General features: G+C 55.5%; 1 protein-coding gene and 1 long non-coding RNA gene across 14 annotated transcripts in view; one reads left to right on the plus strand and one right to left on the minus strand.

Annotated features, from left to right (window-relative positions):
* LOC141966252 (uncharacterized) overlaps window positions 1–4,443 on the minus strand; it is a 26,393-nt gene extending 21,950 nt beyond the window's left edge. The window contains exon 1 of one of the 3 annotated variants that reach the window (XR_012634558.1): window positions 4,329–4,443. This is a non-coding gene — a long non-coding RNA (uncharacterized LOC141966252). Of the gene's footprint in view, window positions 1–902; window positions 1,128–3,814; window positions 3,984–4,328 lie in introns of those variants that run through there. The other 2 variants (XR_012634559.1, XR_012634557.1) reach the window with 2 other exon arrangements.
* The window catches only part of PAX6 (paired box 6), a 25,672-nt gene continuing 3,298 nt past the window's right edge, over window positions 3,313–25,686 (plus strand). Inside the window, exons 1-13 of one of the 11 annotated variants that reach the window (XM_074918686.1) lie at window positions 3,313–3,447; window positions 7,637–7,751; window positions 10,361–10,503; window positions 14,066–14,142; window positions 14,478–14,532; window positions 17,285–17,415; window positions 18,332–18,373; window positions 18,467–18,682; window positions 19,239–19,404; window positions 23,834–23,992; window positions 24,834–24,916; window positions 25,222–25,372; window positions 25,495–25,610. In XM_074918686.1, coding sequence (XP_074774787.1) covers window positions 14,523–14,532; window positions 17,285–17,415; window positions 18,332–18,373; window positions 18,467–18,682; window positions 19,239–19,404; window positions 23,834–23,992; window positions 24,834–24,916; window positions 25,222–25,372; window positions 25,495–25,610 — 1,074 coding nt within the window. In that variant the 5' untranslated portion in view covers window positions 3,313–3,447; window positions 7,637–7,751; window positions 10,361–10,503; window positions 14,066–14,142; window positions 14,478–14,522. Of the gene's footprint in view, window positions 3,448–7,636; window positions 7,752–10,360; window positions 10,504–14,065; window positions 14,143–14,477; window positions 14,533–16,206; window positions 16,883–17,284; window positions 17,416–18,331; window positions 18,374–18,466; window positions 18,683–19,238; window positions 19,405–23,833; window positions 23,993–24,833; window positions 24,917–25,221; window positions 25,373–25,494; window positions 25,611–25,686 lie in introns of those variants that run through there. The other 10 variants (XM_074918687.1, XM_074918690.1, XM_074918692.1 and 7 more) reach the window with 10 other exon arrangements.

Below are 25,686 nucleotides of genomic sequence, written 5' to 3' on the forward strand. Positions count from 1 at the left end.
AGGGAAATAATTCAAGACAACCCAGAATAAAGTTTTAGACAAATTAATAGCATTAGGAGTCCTCGGGAAAAAAAATATATAGAGAAAGCCCAGTTACAACGTTAAGGTATAAAGAAATGATTTATAGCTATACGTCTCTTTTTTAAGCAAGAAGTTTTGTTGAGGTTGGGTTTTTTTTAAATCTTGAAGTATTTTTTTTGGATGAGAAAACAAGGTTACGGCATTGAAAGTAATGGTCTTATTATACAGTCGTCTACAGTGGGATTCTTCACGAGGGAAAATGTTATATTTCTGCTAATTTCTGTCTTTAGGACGCTTCAGTTCACGGAAGTTTCTTGCAGCATCTTAAATTAACCCCCCAAACACACACTCCTGCACATTAATCCCGCTTGTTACAACAAGTTTCCAGCTCGCCAGGGTTCACAAACCGGGGTGCCCCGTGTCAGCCGGCTCAGCCCGCTCTTGGCGGGTGCTCAGGAGAAGGCGAGTTGCAACCGTTTACCAGGTTGCAGGAGAACCTCGCAGGCTGCCACCCACACAACAGGCGGAAAGCTCTCAGACCTCTACATGGCAACACACAAAAAGCCATTTCAAGAATAACTCAGGTATTTTTTATTTGAAGAGATGGAGCTATTCAGTTTCTATCAAACTGCGAGAGGGTTGAACCGACAGGACGAGAGGATTAAAAAAAAAAAAAAAAAAAAAAAAGCCAACCCCACAAACAAACAAACAAAACCCACAAAAAACCAACAAACAACCAAAACCAAAAAAAAAAAAAAAAAAGAGCAAAATTACATTTCTGCACCAAGGTTTAAACGCAATCCTGGGGGGCGAATGAGAAACGTTAGACAAGCAAAGAAACGTGTGGGGGAAATAAAAAGAAAGTATTTAAAAACACATACCTTGGACAAGGGCAAAATATCCCAGCTAAAATGCTAGCCAAGCGCCTCTTTCCTTGAAAGCCAAAACCACGTTTCTATCGCAATATTTTTCCTGTTCTAGAGAGTGTCCTTTGGTTTTTACCGTTTATTGGAGCTAGTCTTGGACCCTGCAGCCTGTGCAATGCCACAGTAAACAAATTGTTCTGATGTGCTTATTATTATTGCTCAAGTTCTGCTTGGATAGAGAATTAAAGCTCATTATTACAGTGTGTGTTGAGAATTGCTCAATCTATGTGAACACGGGGGTTTGGGGCATCCTCGAGAAAAAAAAAAAAAAGAAAAAAGAAAAAAGATAAAACAACAAAACACAACTTCGTATCGTGGTGTAAATCAAATATGTATAATGCTTATAAATTTGTAACACGTTGCCGTGCCCCTGCTCCTATCCCCTGCCCGGCGCGGCGGCGCCCGCACCGAGCCCGGCTCCCCTCCGCGCCCGCGGGGCTGCTCTCCGCGCTGCGCCGCGGAGCCGCCTCCCTCCTCCGCGGTCCAGGTGAAGGCTGCGGACCCGACGGTGACAGAAGAAAAAAATAATGGGGACACAGACAGACCGGGGGGGTGGGGGGTGTGCTTTTTCGCCCTATTTCCCCGGCCCCGCTCCGTGCCCGAGCCGCCCCTGCGGGTGTGCGGGCTCTCCGGGCGCTGCCCGCACTGCTCCGCGGAGCGGGGCGGCCCGCTGCGCGCCCGGGCACCCCCGCCTCCGCCGTCCGAGGGGTGAGATGGGGCCTGTCCCGGGGTGTCCCCGCCGCGGAGCGTCCCGACCCCGTGCCCGGCGGGGAGAGGCGGCCCGGCCCGGCCCCGCCGCCCGGGGGTCCCGCCTGCCTCTGCGCGCAGCCTTTTGCAGCTTTTTTTTTTTCCCCCTACCCTTTTTTATTATCATTATTTTCATTTTTATATATATATATATTTTTAGACTCTGTGGCAATCTCACAGCCAAATACGGACTCTGCTCCCGGCGCTCCCCCACCTTCCTGCCTCGCTTCCCTCTCCCTATTTTTTTTTTTTTTTTTTTTTTTTTTTAGGAGATAAAAAGGCAAACAGAGAGCGCTCTGGCGCTGGCGAGGGGACTGTTTGCCTGCCTCCGCCGAGGCCTGGCCAAGCAGACTTGGCTTCACGCCTGAGCAGTTTCTGGAGAGCGGCGCGCTGGAGAGCAGGGGAGGCAGCACCTGGCCCTGCTTTAGGAGCCATCTCCTTTTATTGACAGCCAGATAAGCAGGCGGGAGCCGTGGTGTTTCCAACGCTTCCCTGGAGGACCCTGCCGGGTTGCAGGGAGCCGCAAGCCCCTTAATGGCAGCGGCTCCAAACGCGCCGCGAAACCCCTTCCTGGCAGCGCCGCCTGGGCCGCCCCCCCGGGGCCGTCGCTACCTGCCAACGCGCGGGACTTACGCGGCCCGGCCGCGTAAGGAGAAACAGTCACCTGGGATCCGAGCCGGACGCCCCGGTGGCGACAGCCGGAGCCCGGCCCGCAGAGCCGGAGCGGGGGCCGGGGAGCAGCCCCGCGGCACCCCCGTGCCCCGCAGAGCCCTGCTCTCCCACCCCCCGTCAAAGCCCGTTTCTAATGCGTCTGGCAGCCCCCGCCTCGTCCCAGGCAGGCGGCAGCTTCATGAAACATTTAAGTGCAGTTCAATAAAACTATCGGCTGGGCGGGGGTGGGGGGGGCTCTTTGCTGTTAAATTATTTACTCTGACAAGTGTGTGCAAATAACGGCCTCTCTTCCTCCCTCTCTAATGGGAGAGGCTGCGGACGGGGAGAGCGGGGTGCCCGGGCAGGACGCGCCGCGACGGGTGCCCCGCAGGGGCTGTCCCGGCGCAGGGAGGCTGCCGGGCGGCCCACGCGTGTCCCGGGCGCCCCGCGGCCTTCCCTCCGCGTCTCGCAGGGGCCAGCATCCCGCTGCCCCAGGAGAGCTGCGGGCGGACTGCCGCGGCCCTTCCGAGGAGCCGCTGGGCCGAGCCGAGTTTTGGGGGGGTTCTTTTTAACTACGCACGAGTGTCCCCCCTCGGAGAGCGTTTCACAGGGGAAGAAGCCAAACCTCAGGCTAAGCCTTGGCCTGGGAGGCCGGGGACGGGCCCGGCTGCGGGCAGCGCTGCGGCTGCGGCGAGCCGTCGGGCCGCAGCGCCCCTTTGCCCCAAGGCAGCGGGAGGAGGCAGCGGGATGCCCGGGGGAGCCCTGACCCGCGGGCCGGCCCCGGAGCGGGGCCCCGGGCCGGGCCGTACCCGCCGTCGGGGCGGGCGGTGTCCGGGCTCGCGCCGTCCGCGCTCGTGTCGCCTAAAATGTCTCATTAGCTAACTACTGTCCGCGTGACGTCACCGGGGCGGCCCAGCCAATGGGGGAGGCGCTGGCGTGGATATTAAGGGAAAGTTAGTGCAAAGGCAGCACCCCTCTTTTGCTGTCATTGACATTTAAACTGTGTGGCAGGTTCTTGCGTGGAAATTGGCGACCGGCGCCGCCAGGTACCTCCTCCCGGCCGCGGGACCGCCGCGCCCCGGCCCTCCGCGCCCGCTGACAGGTAACGTCTCCGCACGTCGCCCCCTCACCCCTGGCCGCTCGCCCCGACGCGGGGCCGCTCCCGGCCGCCGGCCCGACGGGAGGGGCCGAGCACCCCGGCCCTGGGCAGCCGGGCACCCCCACCCCGCGGGGGGAAGGCGAGGGGAGCGGGCTGGAGCCCCGCACAACAGGTGGGGGTGGGCGGGAGGGATGGGGGGAGCGGCCCGGGCCGCTGCCCGCCCGTCGGAGGGGGCGCCCCGGGGCGGAGGGGGTGGCCGGCGGTGCGAGCCTCTTCCCAATCTTCCCCCCCCCCCCCTCCCCCGGCGCGGGCGGCGCAGCCCCCATCCCTCCCCTTCCCCCGGCCCCGTGACCCTCTCCCTCGCCCTTACCCGTCTCAGGTGGCGGGGGCAGCTGCAGGTTACCGCGCCCGTCGGGGGGCCCCGCTCCGCGACCCCCGCGCCCTGGAGCAGCCGGCTGACGGCCCGGGCCCCAGCCACCCTGGCCGGCTGGACGGGGCGGGAGTGGGGGACGGAGAGTCCGGAGCGGCGGGCCCGCACGCCCCCGCGGAGAGGCGCGGAAAAGCGGGCTGGTGGCGGGGCTGCGGGGAGGGGAGGCGAGGCGGGATGTCGTCGGGGGCCGCGTCCCAGCCGCCCTTCCCTGGGTAGCGCCAGGGGCTCGTTGGTCGCCGCGGAGGCTCGGTCGCCTTACTCGGGCTGGGGAAGGTCCGGTAGCCGAGAGGCGACCACCTCTCGGCCTCCAAACTGAGGCTTGCTTTCCGAGCCCTAGGTGCCTCTGCTAGATCAGGGTGTCAGCGGGAGAGAGAGAGATACCCCAGAAAGGTCGTTCTTCCTCCGAAATAACACGAAACAAAATTAACAGCGTAAAACCTAAAACACCGCTTACCTGTCCTCGAGCATCTCCAAATGTTCCTTACGGTGCGTGAGCGGGAACGCTCCCGGTGATGCTTCGCTATACTATACCGGTAAATGGACATTCTCCTTCAGTAATAAATCAAACACCATCTATCTCAGATCCTCCTCCCTAATTAGAGATGTTTATTGGAGATGGTGTTTATCCAGCTGTCATGCCGAGAAAAAGCTGTGACATAATTACCTCTGACCAGATAGTCTTTTATATGCATATCTCGCTGACATATAAAGCAATCGGTTTGCATTAAAAATGACAAGATCAAATGTTGATTTTAGCCGATATAATAATATTTCTGGTCATTAGATTAATTGAAATTCAACTTTCAGGCTCGCCAACTTACGAATCTTGCGATTTAAACTTTTTTTTTTTTAGGCATTAAATGAGCGGCTCCACCGAAAGGATGGGCAGAGGGGAACGTACCCTGCAAACTTGCCGCGATAAATCAAATATGCCAGCTAAAAGAAAAAGAGCCCTCAACCTAATAACACAGTTGACGCGAATCCGAAGAGTTTCTCTATCGGTTCCTCGTGGTTTGCCAAATTTAGGTTTTGCTGCTAATTCGGGAGGCCAGGAGAGCCCGCAGTGGGAGAGAAACGAGAGCGGGACCCCCTCTCAGCCGCGCTATTTTTAAACCCCGCACCTCGCCTCGGCGGGGCCGGCGCGGTGCTGGTTCATTTGGTTTCGTGGCGTTGGCAGCGCCCGCGGGACCGGCTGCGTGGGGCTGCGGGCGAGCCCTGATAAGCTCCGAATTACTCTGTAATTGAAAATATATTTTTGGGAAAGGCTGGTTTTACAAATATCAAGGGTGTAGGCTTTTGATCCTTTCTGCTGCCTGTGTTCTCCAGTTGCTAATAAAACTCGCATTGAGCTCCTTAGTGGCTTGATTAACAGGCAGATTAACTGTTACTGGGGTTTTGAACAGCTTGTCCCAATCAATAGCATTTAAAAAGCCCGTCAGGATGCGCTAAGCTTCCCCCCCCCCCCTTCTTTTCTGAAGGCTTTTCGAGCGGGTCCGGTTGCAGGACACTTCTCACATATATATAAAATCAAAGGCTTTCTCGTACAGAAAGATATATATTCGTCTTCCAGTTTCAGAGCGACTTCGGCAGGGTCCAGAAAGCTGCTTTTTTTTTTTTTTTTTTTTAATCCTGCCACACAAAGCAGTGCCTTATGCAAAAGGCCAACATAAAAGAGGTTAAATCGATTCCAAACTTTTTGCAGATTGTTTATAAACTAGAAAAGCTCCACTTAACTCAGTGTCCTGTGCATTATAGGTTTCAAACCCTGTCTCTACATATACAAATAGGCATTAAGTGTCCTGAAGGCAAAAGCATTGTAGTCTAAGACGTCAGGATTTGTGTATCTCTTCAGTTTTAGACCGAACTGGACAAGAGGACTTTAAGCATTTTTCTGGGTATTAAAAAAGGTAGTTTGCAGCCCAGATATTAATACAACGAGACGATACTGGAGTCTCTAACTCAGCACTTTCTGCTTTCAACACCTAACAAAATACGAAAGGGAAGCAAACGCTGCTGTTTAATACAAATCAGTACCCAGGCAAGAGATCATGTAAAAAAAGTGAAAATTATTTTAATTAGGAAAAACAAACAAAAAAAGCCCCTTGTCATATATAATAGTTACTTACCTTTTTTAAAAAACCCTTTTTTATTATGCCCATTTTTTTTTCCTTTTTGTTTGGAATAGTTAAAAAAAGGGAGGGGGGGGGAAGAGAGAGAAAAAACAGATGCAAAAAAAATGCTAGTTACAATAATCCCATGCGGATTTTAAAGTAGAAATCTTCAAAGGGTGTCTAAGTCCATGCCGAGAGCCACGGCCGGGGCCGCGGGGTCCCACGGCGCAGCGGGTGCGGGTGCGGGTGCCGCCGGCGCAGCCCTCGCCCGCGGAAGGGGGGGCGGTCTGCGCTGGCAGGAGGGCAGGGCTTTGGGGAAAGGGTAACACCAAGCACCTCACAGCAGTGCTTCTCCTCTCGACGAATTAAAAAGGCGAGAGGAGCATTTCTAAAAGTCGAAAAATCACTTTTTTTAAAAAAAAAAAAAAAACAAAACCCCCAAAACCAAAAAACAAAAACCACCAAAAAACCCTAACAAACCCAAAACAAAAAAACCCAACCACCAAACAGAAAAAAAAAAAAAAGATAAGGAAAAGGCAAAACAGGCCGGCCGGGCGGGGAGGGCGGCAGCCTTCTCGGAAGGGCGAGCGGCGGCTGGAAAGCTGCTAGGTGAAAAAAGGGAAAAAGAAAAAGAAAAGCAAGCATTTCCTTCGGAGGTATCCGGGCACGGCGGCCCCGGCAAGCCCCGTTTCCCCCGGTCGGGCACCGGGGCTGGGGGCGAGGGGCGCCGGGGAGGGCGCGGAGGCCGGGGCCGGGCGGCTGCCCGCAACTCCGGGAGACGGGCGAGGGGTACCGGGGCCGGGCCGGAGGCGGCGGGGGGGGCCCGGTCTGGTCCCGGTCCCGCGCAGCCCCTCCGCGCCCGCCTCCGCCGCGGGCGGAGGTAAAATGGCGGCGCGGAACCCGACCGGACCCCGCGGAGCTCCGCGTCGGGACAGACCCGGCTCCGCGAGACGCGACGGGGCGGGCGGCACCGCACCGCGCCGCTGCGCGCACACGCGCGCACCCACGCGCGCAGACAGACACGCGCGGCCCCGGCGGCCCGCCCCGCTGCTCTTTCTTCCTCTCAACTTTCGCTCGGGGCTCCCGCTCCACCGGCGCCCCCCCCCGTGACGTCACCGGCTTCACCCCTGCCCGCCCTCCCCTGCCCTGCCCTCCCCTCCCCTCCCTGCACGGGTATTTTTTTTTTTTCGGCTGGGGGGGCGTTAAAAGTTTTTTTGGGGGGGAGGGAACACAAAGCCCGCTGCGCCCGAGGGGAAAATAGCAACAAGATTACGGCTGCTTTATTCTGGCGAGGAGGCGTAAGAAGGTGCTAATCCAAGGAATGGCTAATTGAGAGCTTGTAAAAATGATATTTGCCTGCGATTTCGGACAAAGTGGTTTTTCTTTTTTTCCCCCTTTAAAGCCCCGTGGACGAGAGTAAAAAAAAAAAAAAAAAAAATCGCTCATTTGCTAGAGAGGGAGTGCAACAGGGAAAAAAAAAAAAAAGGCAAGAGAAAAAAAAAACAAAACCAAAAACCACAACAAATCAAAACCCACGGACACGACTGCCTTCACTCCAGGAAAAGGACTAGACCCCAGCTTTTAAAATCCCTTTGGAGACTCCGAGATTTGTGCGAATTTACAAATCGCAGCCTCTTTCTCTCGCCTGCAGGATGCGTGCGGCGGGACGCCCGGCCGCGGCCACCGGCAACTAGGAGGGCAACCAGGCTCCTGCGGGGGACGGCTCACCGGGACTCGCCCCGGAGCGGGACACAAGCGGGACATCGGTTCGTACTTTACTTTGGCCCTTGTTTCGGTTCTTTTGTCGCTCCTGAAAGATCTCGGGGCCCCTGAAATGATGTTTGGCCACGGGCAGGTTAACTTAGCGGCAGCTGATACTCTGGAAAGTTTTGGGGAGGGGATGAGGCGAGAGCCGGGAACAGGGGGCTGCCGGGGGAGGGGGGCCCTGCCCGAGCCCCTGGTTTTGGCAGAGTCCTCTTTGGGGTGCCCCGCAGCCCCACGGCCGGGCCCCCCCGCTCCTGCCCTGCCTTACCTTCAGGAGAGATCCCATCACACCCAAATGCTCCCGCACGTCCATCGCGATATTCGGCTCCGTTTCTATAATATACATGACTCGGAAAGGGGGGGGGGAGGATGGGGGGGGCGGAAAAAACCAACCAGCCAACCCCTCAGGTTGACTTAGGCCTGGACAAGGCGGCGAGAGCCGCGCCGAGGAGCGGCCCCCGGCCCCCCGCCGCTGCAGGTGGGGCCGCCGGGTGCCGGGGCAGGACGGGCCGGCGGGTCCCCCCTCCCGCAGCCTCCCGGGAAAGGCTCAGCTCGGCCCGGGCCCGGCTTTAAGGGAGGCCCGGGGAGAGGCTGCCCGCCTCAGCCCCGGCCTCCCGGGGCCTCTCCGCCGGGCGCCGGGCGGGGGTGGCCGTCGCGGCCCCCCGGCCTCGGGGGAAGGGAAGGGAAGGGAGCGGCGGAGGGGAAGGCAGCAGTCTCTTAAGAGCCCATTTTGTGCTATTAGGGAGCTGTGGCAGCTTCTCGGCGGGACCGGGATGACAGTGCATGACGGCCGGGCAGCCCATTATCCCGCTCCCATTGAGGCGCCCTTTCACTCACATGCAAACTCCTTGGCAGAGTCGTTTGTCTCCTCATTGTACTTTATTTAAGAATGCAATGGTTGTCAGGGCTCTTATTCAATTTCAAGATACTTTATTGATGAGCTTTGACTTTTAGCACTTTTCACATGTCAAGAGAAGTCAAGTGTATGCGGCTACGACTTCATTTTATGCTTTGCGCGTTCATACTCTTCACTTTCCGCGGTGGCTCCTGGAATTTCTTTTTCCTGTCTCTTCTCCTTCTTCCTTTTCTTTCCCCCAAGCTTTTTTTTTTTTTTTTTTTTTTTTTGTCCCCCTGTGCAGACCCCCCCCCCTCCCCTCCCCTCCCCCCGGACCACTCGCCATAACCGATTGGGACACCCTGAGCTCGGACTGGTGCTCCCAGTGTAACCTTAAATGCATGCGCTGAGGGGTTGCTTTAGAGTTTACTGAGGTGTGTCTTAATAGTCCGGCATTCAACAAATGTACTTGTGGTGTGTGGTCAGAGCAGCAAAGTCATTTACTTACTTTCCCCCTTGAGTTTCTGGCAGCCAGTGAAGGGGCTCCCTCTGCAAACGGCGGGGGGGGGGGGGGGGGGCGGAGGGAAGCCCCTCCAGCAACCGGGCACAAAGCGGCAAAGCGGCGGCACTGCCCAGGGCCCGGCCGCTGCCCACCCCAGCCGCAGCCTCCGGGTCGCCCCCCGCTCCCCGTCCCAGTCTCCAGCTCCTCCGTGATGTCTTAAAAAAAAAAAAAAAAAAAAAAAAAGCAAGCAACAAAAAAACAACAAAACCCAAACCCCCAAAAAAACCCACACCAGCCCGGCAGCCCTTAGTCAACAAATGGCACGTGGGAGAAGTTTGTGAGTGTTTGGTAAAGGACTCTTCAGGGCCTTTCACAAGAGCCCTCAATACACAAAGTAAATGGTGTATTTGCTCTGCTCTTTCCCGGGCGGGCAGAGCCTCCCGCGCCCGGCGCTGGGAGCGGGCAGGGGGGGCTGCCGGCCTCGGGGGGCTCCGGCCGATTCACCGCTGACAAAGCGCCTGTCTCCCAAATATTTATGTCTTTACCATTTGAATGTTATTTTCCCCTTATCTCCATTGTCGGACGGGAGCGAACTGTTTAAATGCAAATTGACCTTTCCCCCCCCCCCCAACCCTCACCCCCGCCACCCCCCATACCCCCCCCACCCCCCCCTCTCCCCCCCCCTCCCTCCCTCCCTCCCCCAGCCCGACCTGAGGACGCGCCGGTGCCCGGCTCGGCGGCGGGGGGAGGCCCGGCCCGGCCCGGCTGGGCGGCGGGTGCGGAGCCGGAGCGCGGAGCGCGGAGCGGGGAGCGGGGCCGGGAGCCGGGCCCAGCACATTCATATTCAAACGGCCGGGCCAATGGAGCCGTGCCGGGCGGCGGGCGGCCAATCGGCGGCGGGGAGGCGCTGGCGTTGCTTTGCATAAAGCAACATTTTGTGTGGGAGCGAGGGGAGCATTTGCATGTTGCGGAGTGATTAGTGGGTTTGAAAAGCCAGCCCCGGCTCAGCCGCATTTCCCGCTCTGGTTAAGGCGCAGGGAGGAAGTGTTTTGCTGGAAGATGATGACAGAGGTCAGGCTTTGCTAATGGGCCAGTGAAGAGCAGTGGAGGCGAGGCAGAGACCAAGGCACACATACATTAATACACTTGAACCATCACCAATCAGCATAGGTGTGCTCTGTCTCTCTCTCCCCACTTCACTCACACACTCTTTTATCTCTCGCTCTCCAGTCACTGACAGCCCATTTTATTGTCAATCTCTGTCTCCTTCCCAGGAATTCAAGATCACACAACCAGCAGCTTCAGTGGAGAAAAACTATTTTGCTGGCAACTCTTTTTAAAGCACCATCATTTCAAATCAGTGCGCTCTTAAACTATTGACAGGAGCTTTGACAACAAGACAGGATGCCTCATAAAGGTGAGTCTGCTCATTTCTTCTCCCAACTTCTCCCTCCTTGCATTTTAATATTTAGGCAGGGCTTTCGCTCCCTCCTCCTCTCTTTCGCTCTCGCTCTCTCTCTCTCTCTCTCATATTGCCATTTGCATTCCGGAGAGCTTCCCAGGGAACTTTCCAGCCCAGGAGCTCACAAACTTTCTGCCTTTCACATAAGCCCGTGTCCTCTGGAAAAGCTAAAGCATCTGACTCGGAAGCCCATGCCAACACCAGCAGCAGTAATTCCCACGCAGCCTTTGCTGGGCAGGGAGACCACAAGCGCCGGTGTCTGTGTTGCCGATGTTGCCGGTACCCCAGCTCGTAGGGGCGGCGGGGCCGGAGCCCGGTCGGGTCGGGGCCGTGGCTGCTCTCCTGGGCGGCTGCCCGAGGCGCCACGCACGGCCCCGGCCCGGCCCGGGCTCCGGCCCCACGCCACGCGGCGTGGGAGGGAGGGAGAGAGGGAGGGAGACAGGGAGAGAGGGAGGGAGGGAGACAGGGAGGGAGGAAAGCGGCGCCTCGTTGCCCCGGGGGCGGCCCCGTCCGCGGGTTCTGCTTTGTGTTCCCGCGGTCTCGGTTAGGGAAGGATCACCCGTGATCGTGGGGAGAAGGAGGGAGCGAGCGGCCGGCAGAGTCGCGGAGGAGAGGAAAAAAATACAAAATCGAAAAAACAACCAACAAAAATAATAAAGCACATCCTAGGCCAAGTCAGCTCCCAGGCGCGGTACAGGCGGGGAGCTGAGCGGAGCTGAAGGGCTGTCAGCTCTAATCAGCCACCCGGGGATCTTCCCAACTTGTCCCTAGTGCCGGCAACTTTCCCAGCTCCGGCGCGGGAGAAGCGCCGGGGGCGCGGAGCCGCCCGCACCGCGGGCCCCGCCGGCCGCCCCGTCCCTCCTCGGCACTGGGGCGCGCCGTGGTCCCGGTTTGGGGAATATGTTTTCTGTCTTTTTAAATCGATACGCTTAAAAATTTTTTTTTTCTTTTTAAAAAAGTAATCTCGCTTATTTCTGCAAGAGCCACGTAATCGCCCTTTGATCCCCCTGCCCTGCGATCCCCCACTACAGCAAAGCCCTTTTATTATTTTTTTTAAAAGAAGTTGTAAAGTCTTCGCCGTGGGAAAAAAAAAAAATATTAAAAATTGCTCCTAGGAAGCGCAACAATAAACTTGATTCTTTTTCCCCCCACAAGTGCAATTGGAAAAAAAGAAATCTGGATTTGAATTTAACCTTGTAACGCTTTGCACGGAGGTGTTACACGGACGAGCAGAGCAGGAATAATTTCTGGAAAGTTTAAAAACAAACTTTCTCGAACGATTAAATGTACCTGGCAGAGGCTGTTTTGGAAAACAAGAATAGCGTCCTAGAGAAGAAAAGTGACTGCATCTTCTCCATCTTAGGGACATAAAATAATAAAAGTGGCCCTTGACAATAAATGTTTATAGCTGCTGACCTTTACCAACGCCTAATCGCAAACCGATTCGTTTTTATCTTTTTCTCATTTGCCCCGAGAACGCGAAACTTTGTCATCTTAACGTCTAATTACGGTTTACGGAGAGAAGAAAAAAAAAAAAAATGCTATCCGCCATCGGATTATATCCAGATTTCGAGATTAAAAACCGACTAGCAGATTAGGCCCGGCCTACGCGGACACGGCGAGCCGCGCCGCCTGCCCCGCTCGGGAGCCGGGCGCGTCCCGCCGGCCGGGTGCGGGCCCGCCGGTCCCCGCGGGGCAGCGCCGAGTCCGGGTCGGGGCAGGCGAGACGGGGGGGCGAGCGTGTTGGTGCGGGGGGCAGCTCCGGCGGGCCGGGGTGCCGGGCCGCTTGCTGGAGGCGTTGCAGAGTTGCAGAGCCGCAGCTCCCCTGCCCCACGCCGCCGCTTACCTTGCTTTGCACTTGGCTACCCAGGCCCTCCACTGTAAAACGCTTTCGGCCGTGTTTGGGGTTTGGTTTGGTTTGGTGGCTTTTTTATTTTTTCCCCTTTTTTTTCCCCCCACCCCCCCCCACCCCACCCCTTTCTTTTAAATCCACTCATTGTCATCTCTGAGGTCCGTGCTGGCAGAGCTGAGGGCTGGAAGTTTAATGGTGGCTTTCTGGATGGCTTCTTTAACCCCGTAGGCCCCACGGTTATGAGTTGTGCGTGAAATATGTGAGGAAATTGTGTCTGTAGAAGTGGGTTTCCCGTTCGGTGTGTGTCTATGCAGACGTGTTTGGTGTATTAAAGGGATGGCTTCACGTTCAGTTCAGCTGAAGGAGATATCGCCACGTCTCCATTGAAGTACAGTGTAGCTTGCTCTGCTGCTAATCAGGTAGCTCTCCAAAGAGCAGTAAATATTTACCAGTTAAAGTCTTCATGCTGCGAGAAAGTACTTGTTTGATGTTTATTTTTATGGATTTAAGATTACTAAAAGCTACTTAATAAATTATACCATGGCTAGTCCTGAATGGGGAAACGTGCCTCTTTGAATTCTCCATCATATGCAGGAAGAGTAAAATTAATATTCATTATAGGCGCAAAAGAAAGAGAATGAGTATTTTTAGGCGAAAAAAAAGGGCGAGAAAATGAAGGCTGCGACTATTTCATTATTTTACCTCCTTTTTTTTAGCAACCCCCTTGAATGGGCTCTTTATTGTAATTGTCCCTCCCCAATTGAGCACCCCACTGAGCTGTTGTATCTTTTTACAACCCCTAACAACTCGCACCAGTAACACAATTACCGCCAGATATTTATAACGAGAAATTACTTTTCCATTTTCACCCGCGACGATTTCAAATAAATACATGGGGACGCATAAATAAATAAATAAGTGGCCCGGGGAGGGGGGGAGAGGAAAGGAGGGAGGGAAGGTGGCGAGAGGAGGAGAGAGGGAGCAGGGGAAGGAGGGAGGGAGGGAGCGGGGGTTGCGGGGGGGGGCGAAGAGAAAAAAAGGCGCTGGGGACTGTCCAGGCGCTGGGTCAAGGCAGGCACTAATGAAGGGAGAAGGGGCTTGTTTCTCTGCTCTTTGTAAGTTGGAGGGTTGTTGGTCCGTTGAGTTGGGAAGCTGCGCGGCCGGTTAAGGAGCCTGGGTTTCTGCACTCGGGGTTTGGGTAGAGGAGCAGAATGGAGGCCATTGTTCGCTTTCTGTAGGCTTTGTTTAACAGTTCTCACCCCCTCCTGTTCTTACTTTTTAAAGCAGTGAGGCGAGGTAGACAGCGTGTGTCACAGTACAGTGAAAATGGGGAAGATCTAAAGACCAAAAAAGAAGTTAATCACAAGACGGGGAGTTTGGGGGAGAAAAAGTTGCTAGTGCCGCGGGGAAAAAAAAATAAAACAAAACAAAACAAAAAACAAACCTAGAGGAAATACCCGGAGGTAAAAATGGAGCCCCGCTCCCAGCACGCAGGGCAGTCGGCGGAGGGCCCCCCCACCCCCCCCGCGCCGCCGGTGCCCGCGCAGCCCCCGCGCAGCGCCGCCCGCCCCGCTCCGCGCCGCTCCGCGCCCCCCGGCCCGCGCCCTGCCGCCCGGCACACCTTCCCGGCGCCGCTCTTAATGTACTTCTTCTGCTTTGTCCTAGAGGGAAGACTTTAACTAGTGACACGCAGATGTGCGAGTCCCTAAATTGTATGAGAGGACAGTCCACCCCGCTTTCAGGCAAGTTTAAAAACATGACTTCGGACTCTCTTTGTGATTGTTGTCGCTCCACTTAATGCACCACCTCAGCGAAGGGCTCTAACGACGAGGCAATACGCCACCTGCATGCAATTAAAACGAGAAACCACTTGGCGGGTTGCTTTTCTTAAATTTTTTCGCGTGTTAGGGATACATATGTACATTTTTGCCTTGAGGCATTAAAACCCCCAAATCCTTAACCTAATCGGGGGAAGACGCCTAAGGGATAACAAAGTAAGCCTGTGAGATATTAGCCTCTCTGCAGCTTAACCGTGTGCACTCCCTCCCCTGATTAATGCCTATTTTATCACTGATAGACTGCTATAGGCGAGCCCCGTGGGATACTGCTCTATCAGCCCAACATGCAGAACAGTAAGTGACTCCGCGCCCCTTCGCGGCCGCGGAGGGCAGGCGCGGGCGGCCGCGGGCGCGCAGGAGCGGGCAGGCAGCCCGGGGCCGGGGGCTCGCTTCGGGGCGGGGGAGGGAGGCGGCTCCGCCGGGCGCGGTGGCTCCTGCGCGGCCGGGAGCACCGCCCGCCCCGTCGGGGCGCGGGTACCGCCGCGGGCGGCGTGGAAGCGGCCGGGAGCGCTGTCACGGCTCCCGGGCCACCGAGGCTTGGCCGGTTGGTGGCCCAAGGCCCTGGCGTGGTGTCCCTGCCTGCTCGGCAGTGGGGGTTGAGCAGGAAAAAGCCACTCCGGGCTAGGTGCAGTTCCCCGCCACCTCCTGGTTTTGTTTGCTTCCAGATCCTGGTGCCTTTTGTGGATTATTAAATTTTTGGCCCTTTTTTTTTGGTTGTTGTCGTTGCTGGTGTTTAAGACCTCGCCAACGGGCCTGCGCGCCTCTCAGAGGGGAAAGCGCACGGAACCGCGGTCGGGTGCGGTGGCTGGCGAGAAGCGGCCTCTCTGCGCTCCGGCGGAAGGGGCTGCGCGGAGGTCGGGGGGACCGGGGTGAGGTCCTAGCCCGCCCGGAGCAGGCTCCATCTCATCGGGCCGCGGATCTTCCGCGGGGCGGGCTCCACGCCGTAGCGCCGCGGGGTTGCTCGGCCTCGCAAAATCGCGACGGCCCGTCTCGATTTTGCGAGGCCGCGCAACCCCGCGGTGCTCCTGCGCGGGGATCGCGCTTTTCTTGCGCGTGTAGCGGCTCCGAGGAGCGCAGGCCGAGTTGCGCGGCCCTCGCACGGGGCGGTCGGCTCCCACCAGGCTGCTTCTCCGGGACCTGGCCGCGGATGCGCATCTCCGGGACCCCTTTATCATTCCCCCGTTAGATCGTTTCATAAATTGTTCCCCCCGTGTGAGGAGCATCAGGAAAAAACCCCAGGGGTTGGGGATTTCTCGGAAAACCTCGGGTGGAGCCGGTGTTTGTTTGGGGTCGGGTTTTTGTGGTTGTTGTTGTTTTTCTTGGCGGGGCCGCTGCGTGCGTGTCCGTGCGATGTATTTTCATTTATCCCGAGAAAAAAACGGAGCCTCGGCAGCCCGGGGAGGGCATTACCTGCGTCTCGCAGGGCCGGCGGCGGCTGCCCTTGGCCGTGGCGTGCCGAGGGTTTATGGTAATGGGGAAATGCCTTCACTCGGCCGTTTGGGATCGCCACTGCAAAACGCAGAAAAGATATCATTCGGGTGAAGCCTTTATTTTGTTTAAAGGTCGCGGCGGGCTCTTCAGGCTTTGTGTTAATAACTCCTGGGTGTATATGGTGCAGAGCATCCAAATTGACACCATATGTTTTCCTATTAGATGACTAGCAATAGAATACAAGGCGCATAATCATTGCCACTGGGCGAGATCTACACCGCTCTCCAGGGAAATTATATAATGATTAAGGCTTAACCTTTTAAGTGAAACTTTGATTTTGCTTTCCCCGCTGCCATTTTTTATGTCGGCGAGCGTCCCTCCCTGAAACGGGCTCCCCCGCACGCCGTGACGGGGACGGGAGGGGGGGGACACCCACGCGAGGGCTGGGGGGAAGGGGGGGAGCCGCCGAGGGACTGCGCCCCCCGGCCGCCCCCCGCCGCCCCGGGCCGGCCCGCCCGCCGGGGCGCAGGCGGGGAGGGACGCGGGGCTCCTCTCCCCGCGGTGGGATGCGCAGGTCGCAACGCCGGCCGCGCTGCTGGGCCGGGGCGGCAAATTCCCCAGCCCCGATGTCACTTTGAATCCATTGCGCGGGGAGCGCGCCCCCTCGGTTGTGTCCGCGCAGAGCCCCCGGCTACCTCCAACCGCAGCCTCCCTCGGAGGGAGAGCGAGTAGAGTTCAATCTAGTCTGAGTGATATCCAAATGCGGACAGAAAGGGTCGTTTTATCATGCTACTATTTGTCGTGACGATGCAATTTTCAAAAGCAGAGTACTGTCATAAAGTGACACGCCTGCCACAAGTGCTCCAACTGATCTTTTCAATTAGCCTTCCATGCATGATCCGGGGCGACTTCCGCCTATTTCCAGAAATTAAGCTCAAACTTGACGTGCAGCTAGTTTTATTTTAAAGACAAATGTCAGAGAGGCTCATCATATTTTCCCCCTCTTCTATATTTGGAGCTTATTTATTGCTAAGAAGCCTGGGCTCTTGGAGTCAATTTATCAGGAGGCTCCAAAGAGAGGAGAGCGGAGAGCGCGTAGAGCAGAGCTTCTCCAGGGAGACTTCCTCCAAAGCCTGGAGCTTCAGGTTGGGCACCGGCGAGGCAGCCTCTCGCTCTGCTTTTGGCGAAGCGAGCTGCGGCTGTGCGGATGCAGGCAGGCTTGGGGTTTGGGGGGTTTTGGTTTTGGTTTTTTGGTGGGGAGAAAAAAAGAGGGGGGAAAAAAAAAAATAAAAAAAGAGGCGAAGCAAGGAAGCAACCCAAGGCGCTCCAGCTCGGAATATTCTGGGCTTTTGGGCTGGGTTTGGGGGTTCGCCGCTGCCGCGCGTTGTGCAGTCGGGGAGCGCCTTGCAGAGCCGCGGTGGCTCCCGGGGAGCGGCGGGCGAGGAGGGCGCCGGGGCCGGGCTGGGACCGGCCGCCCCGGGGCGGGCGGAGCGGCGCGGCGGTGCTGCGCGGCGGGGCGCGGAGAGGCGCGGCGCGCTCGCCGGCTCGGCGGGGTGGCCGGGGCGGGGGGCGGCGGGAGCGGAGGGTGCTATGGTGGGCGCTGTGCTTCCCGCAGGTCACAGCGGCGTGAACCAGCTCGGCGGGGTGTTCGTCAACGGGAGGCCGCTGCCCGACTCCACGCGGCAGAAGATCGTGGAACTCGCTCACAGCGGCGCCCGGCCCTGCGACATCTCCCGGATCCTGCAGGTGAAGGCGGCGGCGCCCCGCGTCCTCCCACCGCTCCGCTCCGCTCCGCTCCAGAGCCGCTTTGTCCACCGCTGGCCGCCAAGGCGCTAATTGCCGACCCCCCCACACCCACCCACCCACCCACCACCATCACCGCCACCACCACCCGCCTTCCAGCCTAATAAAACGGTCCATCTGCTTGATTGTTGCCGCAAATAGACCTTTCTACGCGTGTATATAGATATATATACCTTTAAAGATCTTTTCGATTTTTTTTTTTTTTTTTTTTTTTTCGTTCCCCTTTATTTCCATCCGGTGATAACCCGCACTCTCGTTACAGTTAGTTCGCTGTAATAAACTGAATTATACGGCTCGGCATAATTTCAGTTTCATCTCCTTCCCCCCCTTCCCCCCGTATTTACTTATGATTTTGTGAGATCTGTATGCATTTGGCGTGGCTTACTGCTTTTTTTTTTTTTTTTAGCTTTTTTTTTTTTCTTCTTCCAAAAAGCATTAAAAAAATAAAAGGGAAAAAAAAAAAAAAAAAGAAACCCCCTCAAAGCCACGCTGTTTTAGCCCGGAATCTGTCTTTACGGACACTAACGCGATTTGGCGCAGCTCAGGGGTACTTTGTAAATGTAGCTCTTGATAACCCCTCACTCACCCTGTCCCCCACAAGTACTCTGTCTAAGAGCAGCGAGGACGATGGAGACTAGTCTGGCTTAGCTATTGTTCGCATTTAAGGTGTATTTTAACATTGATACTAAAGGAATTACGTTTTGACCAGATTTTTTTTTTCTTCCAAATGTTTTTAAAGTATCACTTTTGTAGAGGGTAGGGCCACGAATGTAATTTTTTTTTTTTTAAACAAAAAAGAAAAAAAAAAGACTCTCTAAGTAAGTTCTCATACCATTTAAGGTATATTTTTGTGTTATAGACCCATGCAGATGCAAAAGTCCAAGTGCTGGACAATCAAAACGTAAGCTTGTCATTGTTTAATGCATACTTAAACAATTTTATTTTTGTCTTGAAATTATTAATAATGTGATTTTCTGTCCGCTTCCCTATCCAGGTGTCGAATGGATGTGTGAGTAAAATTTTGGGCAGGTATTACGAAACTGGCTCCATCAGACCCAGGGCAATCGGAGGTAGTAAACCGAGAGTAGCGACTCCAGAAGTTGTAAGCAAAATAGCGCAGTATAAACGAGAGTGCCCCTCCATCTTTGCGTGGGAGATTCGAGACAGATTACTATCAGAGGGGGTCTGTACCAACGATAATATACCCAGTGTAAGTTCATGAAAAAAACCTTCCTGTGTGCTGTGTACAATGCTGGGTAGCCATAGCGAGCCTCTGCTTCCTTTGTTTTGATACCAGATGAGAGGATAGCAGGTTCACATCATTTGCATGTGGCAGGGTCAGACGCATTTTTTCATACAGAATCTGACAAATGCCTTTAAGGAGGGGAAAAAAAAAAAAAAAATGCGGGTCACCCCTGCGCCTGGCGCCTCAGGATGCGAGCATCAGTCGAAGCCATCGCTCTGGTTTTGCAGGGTTGGGTTTGGGGCTTTTTTTTTTTTTTTTCTTTTTCGCTCTCCCCCCCCCCCCCCCCCCCCCCCCCGCCCCGCGGTTTGTTTGTTTGTTTGCACCACCACCACCAGCAGTAAGCGAGTCGGGGTGGCTGGGACACGGCGGTGCGGGGCGGCCGAGCCGCCTCCCGGGGAGCCCCTGACTTGCACCCAGGTCGAGCCGCTCGCAGCGCGGAGGGGGCGCGGGGCTTGCGCGGGTGGCTCGCGGGGAGCGCGCTACCGCACTACCATTGCCTTTCCTGTCCTTTGCCTTCCAGGTGTCGTCGATAAACAGAGTCCTCCGCAACCTGGCTAGCGAAAAGCAACAGATGGGTGCCGACGGGATGTACGACAAGCTAAGGATGCTGAACGGGCAGACGGGGACCTGGGGCACCCGGCCCGGCTGGTACCCCGGCACCTCGGTACCCGGGCAGCCCGCCCAAGGTAAGGGACGGCCCGGCCCGGCGGAGGCAGCCCCGGCGCGGGTGACCCCCGGGCCGCCGTGCTGAGGGCGGGGGGCGATTTCCTCGGGACAGCGGCTGAGGGCGTCGTCGTCGTCCCCCCGCCCCGTCCCGTCCCGCCCCGCCCCGGGCGGCCGCGGGCAGATGGCCGGCGGGGCCGGTGGCCGGGGGGGGGCTTCCAGCCCCGGTGCCCCCACCGGCGGCGGGCAGGGGAGCCCGGGAGCCGCCGGCGGAGCCGCGTCCGCAGAGCTGCGGGGCCCGGGGCTGAGCCCTAACCCCGGCCATCAGCCCGGTAATTTGGGCTCCCGCTCCCCGCCCGGCCGCCTTCCCGCGCCGGGGTCCCCGAGGCCGGGGAGATCGGTAACTCTCTCGGTAGGGCTGATTATAGTTCCTCCTCAATGGCCCCGAAACAACTTTGTAAATATAGGAAACTGTTTATCCTGAAGATTAATAGGTATTTGTTGTAGGAATGACAAGGGGATAATATGAAGGATAATGGGATGTTACGTTACATACTTAAGATGGTTAATGGCTTCTTTTTGAATACGGGCTCTGTTGAGGCTCGGCTCTCTCCCTGGCTGTGGTCATTCCTTTAGAAGAGGTGTCTATATACAACAACCTGCTTTTTGTTTTCACCCCGCAAGGAAAAAAAAATCGGTAACAGTGTGCGGAATATCTGGTACAAAGGATGTTTCTGTCACACGCAAGAATTTGTTATGGGAACAATTCTGTCGCTATGTAATTGCTCATTAGAGATCGTTTTGTTTCTCATTAAGGCGACATGAATAAGCGTCTAGTTGAAGGAGACAGCTGTAGAAATGTTCCACAGGAGACCTCTGGACACGATATGGCACCGCTTGCCAATTAGACATGTCAGTTTTAAGAGAAGAAAACAATCTATGAAGGACACTAGAAAGATAGAGCGGAGCCCTCGCTTCCCCCCACCCCCACTTTGGTGGGTTTTGGTGTGGTTTTTTGGTGTTGGGTTGTTTGGTTTTTTTTTTTTAAATTTTGTTTTGCCCGATGTCCCCCCTCGGAGCCGGGACGGTTCCTACCGGTAGCCGCCCGCCGGTTCGCCCCTACCTGCGGCGCCCGGGGCCGGGCGGGGGCTGCCCCTGCCCCTGCCGGGCCGCGGGGGTCCCGGCCGTCCTTCCTTCTCTGCCCCGCACCCACCAACCAAACCGCGGAGCGATGCGCGGCGGAGGGGAGCGCATTTTCCGCCCGTGCGGCTCCAAACGGCCCGGGCGCCCTCCGTTCCCGCCGCTTTGATTTATTTTTTTTTTTAAAAAGGCATTAAATGGAGAAATTTCGGTCGCCCCCCTGCCTGCCCTCCCCGCCGCAGAGCGATGCTCCCGGGCCCAGCTCCGCGCGGTGTGCGCGGGTGCGGTGCGGGCGCACCTGGGGCCAGGCGGCCCTTGGCCGCCCCAGTGCTGCGGCGGAGGCGGCCCGTGTCTGAAAGGGGGGGGTGTCGGTGGAGGCAGCTGGGGGCTTGTGGGGACCCCTCTCCGTGGTGTGGGGACGAGCGCAGTTTCCGCGGGGGAGCGCGGACCCCCGGCAGGTGCGTGCCGGGGCGGGAGGACCGCGGGAGCCCTCTCCCAAATAGCCGCCGAAATAAAGCGGTGCGGAGCGGCGCGGAGCGGCGCGGAGCGGGTCGGGGCAGGGCTGGCTCGGGCCGGGGGTGCGCGTGTGCGGGGACAGGAGAGGCGAGGGGCAGGCAGGCACTTAAAACATCCGCATCACAAAATTAAAATTAATAAAATGGATTTCCTCTGGAATATTCATGCTCCCTCTAATGTTTTTCCCTTGCAGGGGTATGTTACTGGATTTTAAGAGTCCATTACTCAAAAAGCATAAGGCGAGGTTAGGTCTCAGAGGGGTACAAATATGGTCTCAATCTGATAAACGCCATGCAGCAGTGAATAAAATAATGGATACACGAGGGCTGACAGAACAAAAAGAGACATCTCTATCCGGGAGAAATTCTCCAGTGATTTAGTGGTTTTAGGGATCACCGAGACACTGTTTCTTATCTTTTACCACCCCCCCCCCCCCTCTTATAAGACTAAAGCCTTCTATAGGATTTAGACACTTTCTCTTTCAACAGATGCTACAATGTTTTGATCCCGGCTCTATAGCTGAGAGGTGCCGCAATTGGTTTGCTATCTTTTTTTGCTTGTTTTCCGCCTCACTGATTAAGACACTAAGAAACTAAGGAATGATTTTATTTCCCAGCGTCCTTTTTTTTTTTTTTTTTCCAGGAAACAAATCCTATACCCAGCGTCAGATGGTCTGGCTATAGGATAATAGGGACGGACATTCACTCGCTTTCTTACGGATTAGGTCTGGAAGGTGGAACAACCCTATTGAGATCGCTCCTTTTAGGGGCTTTTTTTTTTTTTTTTTTTTTTTTAGAAAAAAAAAAAAAAGGGGGGGGGGAGCACTTCTAAAAAGAAGATATCTTAATTGTCCGGCGCGGGGCTTGTAAATAATCATAAGCGAGTTTAGGTGAAACTTTTAGCTGGCTCAGAGGTTTGGGGCAGATGGGGAGCGCCCCGAGACGGAAAAACGTGGCTTCAAAAGTTTAGAAATAAGGGGTGTGTGCGTGCCAAGGGAGCGCCCGGTTGGGGTGGCCCCGCTCGGGGCGGGAGGCCCCGCGGGTGCCCCCGCTGCCCGGTGCGGGCGGGGAGCGCTGCGCGGCCCCGACGGCGCGGGGAGGGGTGTGGGGGGAGGCGGGCAGCCGTCCATCCTCGCCGCCTTTGGGCGGCTCCCCCCGCTCCCCCCCCGGTCCGCGGCGGTCCGGCCGGTGCGGACAGTGATGGATGAGCGCGGTGGCGGAGGTTAGGCGCGGCCCCCGCGGCGGGCGGGCGCGGCCCCCGGCGCTGCCACCAGCGCTCGGCCCGGCGGCTGCCCCGGCGCGGCGGCGCTCCCGGGCCGGGCGCTTTGTGTGCCCTGAAAGGCAGCTCCCCCCCCCGGCTATTCACCCGCCGCCGGCCGCCTCAATGGGGCTGCGGCCGCCCATATGGTGACCACGGCCGCTGAATCCCTGTGTTTAAATGGGGGAGAAAGTTCGGGTTTTAAAACATTTCAAAGTGGTTGAAAGGGTCCCACCAGATCCTGTCACAATTCCCCCCGAGCTTTGAAGGCCGGGGCCATTGTTCGCCGATTATAAATGATATTACTTTAAAGTTGATTTCCCACAATATTTAAAGGATGTAGCGGGAGTGTCGCTATTTATTTTTGGCGTAACTTTTCAAGGGAATTAGCATAAGTAGCCCATGCGTCCCTCATCCCGTCTTCTCCTTTATGCGACATCAAAACGCCTCGAAAAAATATGCTTTGAAAGGAGAGGGAGAGCTAATTTAGGGACAACGACTTCTCTGCCTCGACAGAAACGTCCGTTTCTCTCACCCAGGGGTGCCCGCAGAGCCCCGCAAAGCCGGCCGGACACGGGACGCATCCTTGCGACCGCCCGAAAGGAGAGCACAATGAAACTTTCCCCCTGTTTAATGATAGAAATCGCATTAAAAGTGGTGGAAATACCCTAATTAAAAATGTACCGCTTAAATGATATGCCAAATGTTCAGCTGCAGAATAGCGTATTTAGCTAGTTAGTGAACTCGCTACCATTTCTTTTAAAATTACATGTTAAAATTTTAAAAGAAATCTTACTTTTCTCTGGTGCAACACATTACAAAGAATGGACAGTCCTTTTATCTAAATATAAAATTCCATTTTCAGCAATTATAGCCTGTTCTTGGTGATGATATAATTACAGCTGTGCTCAGTAATAGGTGTCAAGGCAATGCACACTCATACAATAGTTGAATAAAACTGCAGAACAATGCAGGCACTTCTAAATTCACAACCTTTAAAATGAAATTGACTGTGCAGAATTCAAATAAAAACTGGATAAATATTTTTTAAAAAAGATTACAAGCTTGGTTTGGTTTCTTAATAGCATTTTCTGCAAACCTATCAACATCTAATTGATTAGATAGGAATTACTGATTATAGATAATCTGAAATACTGAACATCACTACTTTAAATATAGCAATAGGTAAATAAATGCAGCAGACAGAGGAGACTGCCATGGCATTCAGCAGCGATTTGGGGAAAGAATCACTTTCAGGGGAGAGTATTTTTATGCATGTTTTATTTCAGAGGAAAAACAAAATGAAATTAAGACCAGGCGATCGTAATTCCTCATCTCCAACGTTTAGGATAATGCTGGAAACTGAAATGTTTCCGTGGCGCCCGGGTCGTTGGCGCAATGTTGCTTTGATACCTGAGCCATTTGTCAGGGAGGGTGTCAGCAAACATGGCCGAACTTGTTTCCAATCGCGTTATTTCTCTGATAGGCATCTTAAAACAAGGGTACCTGCGTTTCACTTTCCGACTCTCGGTTCTGCAGATGGCTGTCCGCAACAGGAGGGAGGAGGGGAAAACACTAACTCCATCAGCTCTAACGGAGAAGATTCAGACGAGGCCCAAATGAGACTCCAGCTGAAGAGAAAGCTGCAGAGAAATAGAACATCCTTTACCCAAGAGCAAATCGAAGCCCTTGAGAAAGGTGAGTGGCATTTTCCTGTGGCTGAAGCAGGAGAGAAAAGCAAAATGTGCCCTGGCTATAGGAAGAGCTGAGTGGCAGCATGGCGTTCACGGGCCTTATATGTATCTGTATATATTTTAAGTCCGTGGCTCCCTCTGTGCTCTTTCATTCATTGAGCCCCAAATATTCACCAACAGCTGCGATATGCACTGAATAGCTGTTACAAGGTTTTTAAGGGGAAGGTACCCAGGGCACAGCTCATACTGAAACATGGGTGTTGCACCCCGGGCTCCTCTCATGGGGGATAAATCTCCTTCCGCTGACTGAGCCGCGTCCCCGGCCGGGCCGCGTTGCCGTATGCCGGGAAGGCGAGGGCAGGCAGCTGGGGCTGGCAGCAGCTCTCCGTGCCTGCCCCCACTCCTGCTGCCCGTCCCCAGCGCTGCCGCTGCCCGGGGCTGGGAGCAGGTGCCCTTTTCCCTGACCGGCCTGGGCGCACCTCGCCTCTGACCCACTGCGGATCTTTGTTCTTATTTTCCACTGTTATTTAGCGACGTGCCATTTCACTTCTTGGTGACAGGGTCAGAGCTGCCTTGGGGACCCCCTCAGCAGAGGCAGAAGTCCTCACTGCTCCTTGAGAGATGCAGCGCTGCACCCAAGCCTGCCTATCCCCTTAGCAATATTCCCCCACAGGCAAGGCGTCCTTCTTCCTAACGCACACACACACACAGAGAAAGCTCAGTTTTGCCTTTACAGTGATGTTTCTGAAGAGCATTTAGAGCACAGGCAGTGCAGGAATGACTCTGACTCTACAGTCAGCCACATTAACTCTTCGCAACTAACATGACAATACTTCCTTCTGCAGAATTTGAGAGGACTCACTATCCCGATGTGTTTGCAAGGGAGAGACTAGCTGCTAAAATAGACCTGCCTGAAGCGAGGATACAGGTACTGAGTTGCTGTGCAATTACGACTATTGTTATTTTTACTCTTACTATTCTAATTTTGTTATTCCTGGCTTCTCAAAGCACAGGGCAGCCCCTGTTTATGACTGGGTATTTGTCCATCTCCCCCTCCCCCAGTTTATGACTGGGTATTTGTCCATATCCCCCTTCAGGAAAATAACTGCAGCTGGGGTTTGCTTGCGCACGCTGCTTTGCTACGCTGCAAGCCAGCTTTCCATCAGCATGGCCCTGAGTTACGTGGGGGAGGTCCTTGTAAGCTCATTCACGTGTCTCAAATGCTGTTTTCAGGTGTGGTTTTCTAACAGAAGGGCCAAGTGGAGAAGGGAAGAGAAGCTGAGGAACCAGCGAAGACAAGCCAGCAACACTCCCAGCCACATTCCCATCAGTAGTAGTTTCAGCACAAGCGTTTACCAGCCGATCCCGCAACCGACCACCCCCGGTAATGCCCCCAACCCGCTCACGTTCCTCGAGCCTCTTGGGAAAACGAGACTCTCAGACTGTATCACCGATTGTAATTGCGGTTAAACTAACGCGTTCATCTATTTGTCTATTCTATTATAGTTTCCTCTTTCACATCAGGTTCCATGTTGGGCAGAACGGACACGGCGCTCACAAACACGTACAGCGCGCTGCCGCCCATGCCTAGCTTCACCATGGCCAACAACCTGCCTATGCAAGTAAGTCTGGTGCTGCCGCCGCGGCACAACACTCCCTTGGGACTCGGAGGCCCCGGGGGTGGGTGGGGGCCCTACC

This window comes from Athene noctua, chromosome 14 (genome assembly GCF_965140245.1).
Source record: "Athene noctua chromosome 14, bAthNoc1.hap1.1, whole genome shotgun sequence".
NCBI lineage: Eukaryota > Metazoa > Chordata > Aves > Strigiformes > Strigidae > Athene > Athene noctua.